This window comes from Schistocerca cancellata, chromosome 1 (genome assembly GCF_023864275.1).
Source record: "Schistocerca cancellata isolate TAMUIC-IGC-003103 chromosome 1, iqSchCanc2.1, whole genome shotgun sequence".
NCBI classification, from domain to species: domain Eukaryota; kingdom Metazoa; phylum Arthropoda; class Insecta; order Orthoptera; family Acrididae; genus Schistocerca; species Schistocerca cancellata.
In genome coordinates this window covers 779,421,446-779,432,629 of record NC_064626.1, presented here as the reverse complement: position 1 = coordinate 779,432,629, position 11,184 = coordinate 779,421,446, and the positions used below count along the sequence as shown (strand labels likewise).

General features: G+C 44.9%; 1 protein-coding gene across 1 annotated transcript; it reads left to right on the top strand.

Moving 5' to 3' along the window:
• The first annotated feature begins 342 nt into the window (after positions 1–342).
• Positions 343–9,670, top strand: LOC126102419 (uncharacterized). The gene is made up of 3 exons (XM_049912324.1): positions 343–481; positions 1,059–1,261; positions 9,319–9,670. The coding sequence occupies exons 1-3, from the start codon at positions 343–345 to the stop codon at positions 9,484–9,486; spliced, it is 510 nt and encodes a 169-aa protein (XP_049768281.1). The 3' UTR covers positions 9,487–9,670.
• Positions 9,671–11,184: the final 1,514 nt, after the last annotated feature.

The window sequence follows — 11,184 nt, the reverse complement described above, 5'->3', positions numbered from 1 at the left end:
AGATTGCAGCTAGAAACTAGCCATTCTCAAGGCACTATCATTTTTGATGAACTGAATAGTATTCAATGAACTGTGGACGATGCCCGAGCAACAGGCATTACATGCATTGATCAAAAATGATAGTGCATTGAGAATGGAAAGTTTCTAGCTGAAATCTAGATGTGGCAATAAAATTTCAAAAACACGACTGATAGCTGAAGTCTATTATTTACAAGTCAATATAACAGTCGCCGCGTGCAACAGCCTTCTGAATGGAAGGTAACCTGAGGTAATTTTTTATAACAGTCGTCTAAATAGTGACACGAGGTTACGAGCACTAGCGTGTGCCTGCGCAGGGCCGACATGGTGTCCCGCCTGCCGCCGCTGGTGCTGCTGGCCGCGCTGCCGCCGGCGCTGCTGCTGCCCGCCGGCACGGGAGAGGCCGGGGAGGCGCGCGGGACGCCCACCGCGCAGCAGCTGTACGACTCGCTGCCAGAGCCAGGTGAGCGGCTCTACTCCTATCCCATTACGAGGTTCCAGCTACCGACTCACTACCGCCTACGAAGCGTATGAGAATGAAATCTGAAATTATGGACAAGGTCGTGTAGATGAAAATACCCTGGCGACTGGTTGTAATTAAGAGTGACTGCGAAAAGATCATTCACTATATTCTTAAAATCACACTCTGAGTCCAGTCACTTGCGGAAAACCTTGTTTAGCTATTTCGAACCAGGGTCCATCTTCTTTCCACACCAGAAGAATTGTAGTCATCACAGACCAGCCAGAAGGAAGTCGTGCATGTAATGAGGTACGTTGTTAGCCCGATCAAGTGAAGCTTGTTTGTTCTTTTCAGATATTGTCAAAGTTCCTATGTACCTTCTCGGAATAGAAACGCAGTAACGGCAGTAAAACGCCTTACAGTTCCATTTCTGCTTTGCTGTATTTGCGCTAAAAGCTCTGCCTGTTTTCCTCCAAACCCAAGACAGCATACGCTTCCCTCATCGCCAGCCAACCCCTCCCTCGCTCGAACACCGAGAAGTGTTTCCTTCCCTCGGGTAAAGCGCCGCCGCTCGTTGCAGAGCGCGAGCCGTTCCTGGCCTACGAGCTGGCGCTGGGCCTGGAGCAGGTGGCGAGCAGAAACGCGTCGCTGGCCGGCGCGGCTGCGGAGGCTCTCGGCCGCCTCGCCCCGTCCACCGGCCACGTGCAGGCCCAAAGCGGGTCGCTGGCCGACAAGCTCCACCACCTCTACGGCATCCCCAACGATCTGCTCATCAAGTTCCAGGTGAGTTATACCTCTCCAGCTTTCGCCTTTTCTTATACCAGGTGATCAAAAAGTCAGTATAAATTTGAAAACTGAATAAATCAAGGAATAATGTAGATAGAGAGGTACAATTTGACACACATGCTTGGAATGACATGGGGTTTTATTATGTTGTGTCTAGACAAGACAGTCTAGACACAAGGCGAGGAAACCGAAAGGGCACGCGTCAACTCACGCCGACTGGCGTGAAGTCTGGAACAGGATACTTAATGAATGCTATAAAGAAAAGTACGTAGCTGCGGTTATACTTAACTTTAATCCATCATTTGTATACAGCATTCTTGATGATACAAGTGAGACTCTCTATAGAAATGGTTAATGGCGCCTTGCTAGGTCGTAGCCATGGACTTAGCTGAAGGCTATTCTAACTGTCTCTCGGCAAATGAGAGAAAGGCTTCGTCAGTGTAGTCGCTAGCAAAGTCGTCGTACAACTGGGGTGAGTGCTAGTACGTCTCTCTAGACCTGCCGTGTGGTGGCGCTCGGTCTGCAATTACTGACAGTGGCGACACGCGGGTCCGACATGTACTAATGGACCGCGGCCGATTTAAAGCTACCACCTAGCAAGTGTGGTGTCTGGCGGTGACACCACATATTAGAACCAAAAAAATACAAACGTTCAAAAAATGTCCAACAGATGGAGCTTCATCTGATCACAATAGCAATGATTAGCATAACAATGAAAGACAAAGCAAAGATGATGTTCTTTACAGGAAATGCTCAATATGTCCACCATCATTCCTCAATAATTGCTGTAGTCGATGGATAATGTTTTGAATAGCACTGTAAAGCATGTCCGGAGTTATGGTGAGGCATTGGCGTCGGATGTTGTCTTTCAGCATCCCTAGATATGTCGGTCGCTCACGATACACTTGCGACTTCAGGTAATCTCAAAGCCAATAATCGCACGGACTAAGGTCTGGGGACCTGGCAGGCCAAGAATGACGAAAGTGGCGGCTGAACACACGATAATCACCAAACGACGCGCGCAAGAGATCTTTCATGCGTCTAGCAATATGGGGTGGTTTTTTTTCTAGTAAAACCCCATGTCATTCCAAGCATGTGTGTCAATTTTTACCTATCTACAGTATTCCGTGGTTTATTAACTTTTCAAATTTATACTGGCTTTTCGATCACCTGGTACATACAGGGTGTGTCCGGAATGTAAGTGAAATGATTATTTCCTGCCAACCAGGAAGGCTGGATTGTTGTGACTGGCGGGGGAAAATTCGGTGGGAGGTTTTGGGAAGGCAACGCGTTCCTCGTCAGTTGCGCGCCGGTAGTTGCCCAGTGCGGACTGCTCGTAGTGCGTACCTATGTTCCAGTGACGCACCGGCAGATCAAAGTGCGACGATTCACTGAATAGCAGAGGCGTGTCACTGAAGTTCGTGTTAGGTTTGCGAAATCAGGCTCACAGACCGTCACAACGCTTAGCCGAGATGGAAGTGATGTCCCAAAACATGACTTACCTATGGAACAAGATGTTCCGGGAGGGAGAGAGGATATCAATGATGAACAGTGGCCTGAACGCCCGTCCATCTCTCTCATGTTGTCAAGGATGTGCGCGAAGTGGAGAAAGTTTTGGACTCAGACCGACGCTTCATCGTCCAATTGATGGCAGAGCAGTGTAGGACACCGAAAACTTTAGTGCATGAAATTCTTACTCAACGCTGGACCATGTGGAAGACCTGCACGAAGATTGTTCCGAAGGTGCTATCGGATGAAAAAATGGCTGGTCGTTGAACAATCGCGCGTGATCTTTTGGAGTGTTGAGAAAATGAGCCAAATATTTTTGGTAATGCAACAACGGGGAACGAAACATGGATTTTAGAATACGACCCTGAATCAAAAAGACGAAAGCTTCCCCAAAGCCGAAAAAGGCCAGGATGACGAAATCCTGGCAGAAGGCGATGCTCATCGTCTTTTTTGATTTCAAAGGCATTGTCCGCTCCGAGTTTGTGCCACAGGGACAAACTGTCGTCGATTTTTCGAGACGGGGTGCTTCGCTTCAGCAGAGAGATCAGTGGAAACTGGTGACTCCATCACGACAACGTGCCGTCTCATACAGCCTTTGTTGTTAGCGACTTCCTGGCCAGGCACGATGTGGAAACGCTGCCCCAGCCACTATGCTGTTCCGCTCTAGAATCAGAGGACTTCTTTCTGTTTTCTCGAATAAAGAGAAACATAAACGACCATCATTTTTGGGTGGTAGACGCCGTGAAAGCCGCCGAGACGACATGTCTGAAGGAGGTTCCTGTCAGAGTGTTCCAGGAAGTCTATCACACCTGGCAGACTCGCTGGAAAAAGTTTATTGACGCCCAAGGATGCCACTTTGAAGAATAATGAACATTTGTACTTTTCTTTTCAAATAGACTTTTTTTTACGGATTTATTGAGCTTATTTACCAGACCAACCCTGAACACAATGCCTGACAAAAAAAGTGAAGTACTCAGTAGACAATGTCGGACGTTAATATATCCTCATATTCGGATACATTCTGTAGGTACGTCAATAATTGGTGCAGTAATTCTATGTGTGTTCTCCTTAGTGTTGTTACCAGGTCTCTTGGGGTATACAAGAGGCGCCAGCAGCGTCAGATGCTGAGTGATCACTATGAATGACACGGACGTGCCACATACTCGTGTGAAACAGTATTATAGGAACCTGGCAGAATTGGAATGTTGTCTCATTGTGCGTCTTCATTTGGGCGCTAGTCCAGTCGTGCTCTATCCGGAGATGTGAGGCGTTTCGATGTGCAGTGGCCTATGTTAGACTGCATGTGACGACCACGATAGAGGGTCGCCAATCTTGTCGCAGACCCTTGAACCTCCTTAGACATTCTGAGTCATCACTTGGCACTGACCGGAGACTAACAGCGGCCCAACTAGGGAATTACTATCGCGTGTGTTTCGGGTGGTGCCAATACTGGGAGCCATGAGCTGTTTATGAATGGCTTTGCATTGTGTTCAGTGATGAATTGCAGTTCTGCACTACCCCAGAAGCCACTGGGTATGACGCTACCTCATAGCTGGTGCTGACTGAGGGAATTCTGATGGAACAACTGTATGTCATGGGTATCCTGCACCCTCATGTATTACCCCTCATGGAGCAGTATATTGGTGCAGTTTTTCGACAATACAGTGCTTGTCCACAAATGGCACGAGTCTCTATGAACTATCTGTATATGTTGAGGTACTCTCACAGCCAGCAAAATCCCCAGATCTGCCCTTGTAGCACATATGAGGGACCGGCTTGAACGACAACACAGTTCCAGTGGTAGTGTGCAAGATATCAAGGACCAGTTATGACAAATATTGGCTGGCTGGCCTCAGAAGAGGATACAACAGCATTACGACACCCTTCCCAACCGAAACACTGCAATCATCTAGGCCACAGGAGCTGGATCACCATATCGCTAGGTGAGCTCTTACCTCCCAGTTCTCCACAAATTTGGATCGATTTTGTAATCAATTAAGAAACATCACATACCCTCTCAACTCATGAGATGTCATTTCGTTTCCTCCTCCCCTTCTGGAAGCTCCAATTTTTTTGTCAGGCAGTCTAAGGAGTAGTCTTTCGCCTTATCTTGAATGGATATTCATGTCTTTTGTATGCGTTGCTGTTACCATATTTTCGTTTCCTATCATGTGCCAATATTCGACGGTGTCCGAGTACCATACCAGCAAACAAAGAACAGCTTGGGTGTAACATCTGATGAGCATCTCGTCTGAGCAAGAAAATACCATCGCTGAATCCAGGCAGACTTCCATTAGCTTCCATCCCTCTCAGAAGTTTAGGCACGTGTTTCTATAAGATGTGGAACGTAACCTTGTGCAGTCACTCGGTCTGCCGAACCTCAGTTATTACTATATCATCCAAGACGGCATTAGTAGTGAAAACTCCAGACGGTTAGAACTAACCGTGAATGCTTGCATGCATTATATCTGCAGCAACCGTTTAGTTGACCATATCAGTGCTTCACACGTTCTGTCACGATAACTGAGGCCACACGAATTATCTGACTACCAGAAGCCAATTTCTACTTCATCGCCTCCTCAGTCTGCATGCACCTCAGTAGGCCTACCTCATTTCAAAGATAATGACCTGTCATCCTGTAACAATCACAACACAAGGTCACGCTTATCTAGCATTCCGGCTGTACCCATCCATAAAACAAATCAATCGTGATCACCTTCACTGATGCCATTCTCCGCCTCTGAAACAGGCTGCCTTGCACTATCCGCACAATTCTACGTTGTGTTATTGAGACAAAACTGAAGCACTTCCTTACGTCCGCCTCAAAAATTTCTCCCAAAATTAAACTATGTGACCAGTCCTTTCTTTCAAACAGTAAAGCAAATACTCCCATCTCCTCTCAGTTACTCTGGTTTCTTTTCTCATTTCTCATTCAGTCATCCCTCTTCCTTTTTCCCAACTTCATTACATGTTTTCGTCTCGATCTTCCTCGTCCTCTCGCCCTCTCTCTCTCTCTCTCTCTCTCTCTCTCTCTCTCTCTCTAGCATTTCCATCCATTTTGTCACATTCATTGCTGCTAACACTCAGAGATTAAATCTACCTTCTCTGTAATTTGTCTTTCTTGTTGTATTCATTAATAACGTATATAAAGAGGTTTTTTTCTGCACAATTTATGTCACAGTAATTTCTAAATGTGCGAGTCTGTATTAGATGTAACTTTTAACATGCTCGTTGTAATGAATGTAACGTACAATAGTAAGGAGAAGGCCCAATTAGATTTAAGAGAAAGCGTCATGGCCTTAATTTTGCCATGGTAAATAAAGAAATGAATACTTTCATCTCCGCATACCTACTACACACAACGCCCTCAATAATTTGTTCCACATACGTAATTCCTTCTCTAAAATGTCTCTCTTCAATTGCTTCTTTCAGCAGCTCTATTCCAGATAGCCATGTTTGACTAACCTGTCGCTTCTTCCAGTGTATTTTTTCCACATATTTCTTTCCCCTCCCCCTCCCCCCTTTTCTTTCTAACAGCTTTCTATTTCGTTCTTCATCTGCTCACTGAAATTTTTACGTCCTGTTGGAGTACCGCACTTCAGATGCCTACAGTTCCTTCTTATAGCGTTTTCCCACTGTCTGAAGTTCACTTCTACTCACTGCTGACACTTAACAAACTTCGTGTGAGTTATGACTCTGCAATATTGAACAACTACGCTAATAACGGTATACCCAGTAGAAAACAATTTTGATTATCCACCAATACCACTGTTTACAAATTTTGTCATCAAAGGATTAAATAATAAATAATCAATATTAGATATTTTTGTAGTCTATGTGAGACATTTTCTGTGTAAATCACATTTATTTGTAAGCTAATGTACCTATTTTGTGTAATATCATTTTGAATGTCAAATGTTACTACATTCTGAAGAAACTCATCCTTAAGAAATTAAGTTACCATTTGATAAAGGTGCGCAGCAAGAATAATACGTGTTTTTTCATCCAAAGTTGTCCAGCAGTCAGTTGTTTAAGATATTTAGTGTCTCATCAACAGTATTAGCTTGCAAATTTTCTCTTGTCAAGAAAGAGTTCAGAACTAATAATGATATACATAATTATAATAGTGGACATAAAAATTAACTTTGTTTGTATTCACTAAAACTGTCCTTGGCTCAGAATGGAGTAAATAATGCTGGAACCATAAATTTTGACTATTTACTCAGTGACCAATGACATTAAATACCTGACAGAGAGAAACACTTAATTAGAAAGTAATGTACATTATTTCATGGTAGCCAGTGCAGCTACTCTTGGCAATACTGAAGCACTGAAATGAATAGAATATTTAATAATAACTCTCGTTCACTGTCTTTTGACTGGTGTATTTAATTCGCAGAAGTAGATTTCGAAGCACATCTTCATTATCAGGTCTTCAATTGGTAAACGAATGACTTCGTTGTGTCTGCATAATGTAATAGAATGTCTAAGATAGCCTGGTGTGTGCAGCTGTTAGTGTAAACAACTTGCAGAAGTTACTTCCACACTATTTTATAAATAACAGAAATCAGGAAAATTCAAAGATGCATGTTTTTCACTTGTTAATGTCACAGTGCAAGGACTCTGATAACCAGCTGAAGCACTGCCGATGAAGTTTTACTTTGAAATGTACTTTCATGAAGCACAAACGCTATTGAAAAGACAGAAGGACTTCGTACTAAATTTTTATGTAAGGTGTAAAAGTTCCTTCTGAGCAACTTCTGCTTGAAAGGTGATTTCCATTCAGAAATTTGTACTTGATTTAGCACAGTATTTTGATACACTATTGTTATTAAAATGGATATTTTTCTCTTATGTGAGCTCATTTGCAAATTATTAACATGTAGTCATAAACAAATGTAAATTAACATAACAAACTCTAAATTCACTCGTTTCACATCATTGCCACATATGATGCAAGAGACCCCATGAAATAGGTAACTAACTAAAATTTTGTGCTCAAACAATAGTCGTTATACACTCCTGGAAATGGAAAAAAGAACACATTGACACCGGTGTGTCAGACCCACCATACTTGCTCCGGACACTGCGAGAGGGCTGTACAAGCAATGATCACACGCACGGCACAGCGGACACACCAGGAACCGCGGTGTTGGCCGTCGAATGGCGCTAGCTGCGCAGCATTTGTGCACCGCCTCCGTCAGTGTCAGCCAGTTTGCCGTGGCATACGGAGCTCCATCGCAGTCTTTAACACTGGTAGCATGCCGCGACAGCGTGGACGTGAACCGTATGTGCAGTTGACGGACTTTGAGCGAGGGCGTATAGTGGGCATGCGGGAGGCCGGGTGGACGTACCGCCGAATTGCTCAACACGTGGGGCGTGAGGTCTCCACAGTACATCGATGTTGTCGCCACTGGTCGGCGGAAGGTGCACGTGCCCGTCGACCTGGGACCGGACCGCAGCGACGCAGGGATGCACGCCAAGACCGTAGGATCCTACGCAGTGCCGTAGGGGACCGCACCGCCACTTCCCAGCAAATTAGGGACACTGTTGCTCCTGGGGTATCGGCGAGGACCATTCGCAACCGTCTCCATGAAGCTGGGCTACGGTCCCGCACACCGTTAGGCCGTCTTCCGCTCACGCCCCAACATCGTGCAGCCCGCCTCCAGTGGTGTCGCGACAGGCGTGAATGGAGGGACGAATGGAGACGTGTCGTCCTCAGCGATGAGAGTCGCTTCTGCCTTGGTGCCAATGATGGTCGTATGCGTGTTTGGCGCCGTGCAGGTGAGCGCCACAATCAGGACTGCATACGACCGAGGCACACAGGGCCAACACCCGGCATCATGGTGTGGGGAGCGATCTCCTACACTGGCCGTACACCACTGGTGATCGTCGAGGGGACACTGAATAGTGCACGGTACATCCAAACCGTCATCGAACCCATCGTTCTACCATTCCTAGACCGGCAAGGGAACTTGCTGTTCCAACAGGACAATGCACGTCCGCATGTATCCCGTGCCACCCAACGTGCTCTAGAAGGTGTAAGTCAACTACCCTGGCCAGCAAGATCTCCGGATCTGTCCCCCATTGAGCATGTTTGGGACTGGATGAAGCGTCGTCTCACGCGGTCTGCACGTCCAGCACGAACGCTGGTCCAACTGAGGCGCCAGGTGGAAATGGCATGGCAAGCCGTTCCACAGGACTACATCCAGCATCTCTACGATCGTCTCCATGGGAGAATAGCAGCCTGCATTGCTGCGAAAGGTGGATATACACTGTACTAGTGCCGACATTGTGCATGCTCTGTTGCCTGTGTCTATGTGCCTGTGGTTCTGTCATTGTGATCATGTGATGTATCTGACCCCAGGAATGTGTCAATAAAGTTTCCCCTTCCTGGGACAATGAATTCACGGTGTTCTTATTTCAATTTCCAGGAGTGTATTTCACGTGTATTTACGCATCTCAAAATTTCGTGTCACGTAGCGGATATTCATGGTGTTTACTTTCCGTTGACATCAACTGTGGTTGAACTCTTGTGTTCACAGAACCTGCCAACACCGAGTGATTTCGATATCAACATGTACATCTGGGTGAAGCTCTCGACGAACCCAACATTCCAGCAGATGGTGCAGCTGGCGGCCACGGGACAGTATTGCGTGGGCGTCAACTGTTACAGCCTGCAGGAGCCGTGGGGAAACTGCTGCCCATTCTGAGCTCTCCGTCTCCTTTCTCACACTGCACCATTCATCCTCATTGCTTCTGAAAACACTGATAAAGAAAATCGCATTGTATTTGTACATTGTGTTCCTATATAATCCATTTAACTTATTTATTTGTTTCACGAAGCATCATAAACTTTTTGTAACAGTCATGAGCATTATGTGTTTATTCGCTGTTAGAGAGATCGATATGTTAGTAATAATGATAAGTAATACTTGCAGTAAAAAAAACTCATCATTGTGACCAAGGTCATATTTGTAATAAACCAATTATACTTTCTTAAACAATATCGCTTTCCTTGACATTTTCCGGGAATACCTTCTTTTAAAGCTGAAGATGTCCCAGTAGAGGTTAGTAAAATTTTAAATCAGTAGAACTGTTGATCTACTTTATTTAAAATCAAATTTCTACCTGTACAGTTGTTGTTGTTGTTGTGGTCTTCAGTCCTGAGACTGGTTTGATGCAGCTCTCCATGCTACTCTATCCTGTGCAAGCTTCTTCATCTCCCAGTACCTACTGCAACCTACATCCTTCTGAATCTGCTCTGCTACCTGTACAGTATGAGTAACGATCAACACCTAGCACATTTACATTAAAATGCTCAGTAGAGATCATAGGTTTATCATACCAAGCTACTCGACGACTTTGGAAAAACGCGATAATGACAAGCATAATGTGCGTTATTTTAAGGAACGTTTATCTCTTCCCATTTAGAAAAATGTTATGATATCTTAAATGTCTGGTTTCATGGAACGGCATTGTTCTTTCACCTGTGAAGAATATTGGAATCCTTAGAGACAACGCGACAAAACTGCTATACTAATCAATACTTTTTTTTAACTGGTCCATTGTTTGTTCTTCCACCTCTACAGCAACATACTGCATCGAACAATAATTTATGCACTCTAAGTCACTTAAACTGTACTGCCAAAGTTCTAATCCGTTTAACAACATTTTCTCGATATCCATATATCTATTAAATCTACATCGTTATAAACTGATTTGTGCTGTTATATTATTTTGTGGCCAGATGCACTCATTTTGGTGTGACTCATCTTGATATGAACTACCACATGCAGGAAAAGCTAACAGAGAACGCATAATACAACACACTGGCCAACTGCAGAGTGCAGCAACCTTTGCCATGGCGAAGTTTCCTACTCCACCAAGTTATGCTAAACTTAAAACTGCCGCTAGTAGGGTTTTCTCACTTAAACACCAGCCACTAGTTGTAAAAGCTTCAAACTACCGTCATTCTGCAACTAGACTGCTCGGTGGATGCACTATAAACTTTCTTGATGACACGCTGGGCTCGATTCGGCTGTAAGTAGTTCAATTAAGATGATAGAAAAACTGTTCTCATATCAATCTACACTCCTGGAAATTGAAATAAGAACACTGTGAATTCATTGTCCCAGGAAGGGGAAACTTTATTGACACATTCCTGGGGTCAGATACATCACATGATCACACTGACAGAACCACAGGCACATAGACACAGGCAACAGAGCATGCACAATGTCGGCACTAGTACAGTGTATATCCACCTTTCGCAGCAATGCAGGCTGCTATTCTCCCATGGAGACGATCGTAGAGATGCTGGATGTAGTCCTGTGGAACGGCTTGCCATGCCATTTCCACCTGGCGCCTCAGTTGGACCAGCGTTCGTGCTGGACGTGCAGACCGCGTGA

Excerpts from the sequence above, each read along its gene's own strand:
- LOC126102419 (XM_049912324.1), top strand. The coding sequence starts at position 343 with ATGGTGTCCCGCCTGCCGCCGCTGGTGCTGCTGGCCGCGCTGCCGCCG. Across the intron at positions 482-1,058 it reads CGACTCGCTGCCAGAGCCAG|AGCGCGAGCCGTTCCTGGCC; the intron begins GTGAGCGGCTCT and ends CGCTCGTTGCAG. Across the intron at positions 1,262-9,318 it reads ATCTGCTCATCAAGTTCCAG|AACCTGCCAACACCGAGTGA; the intron begins GTGAGTTATACC and ends TTGTGTTCACAG.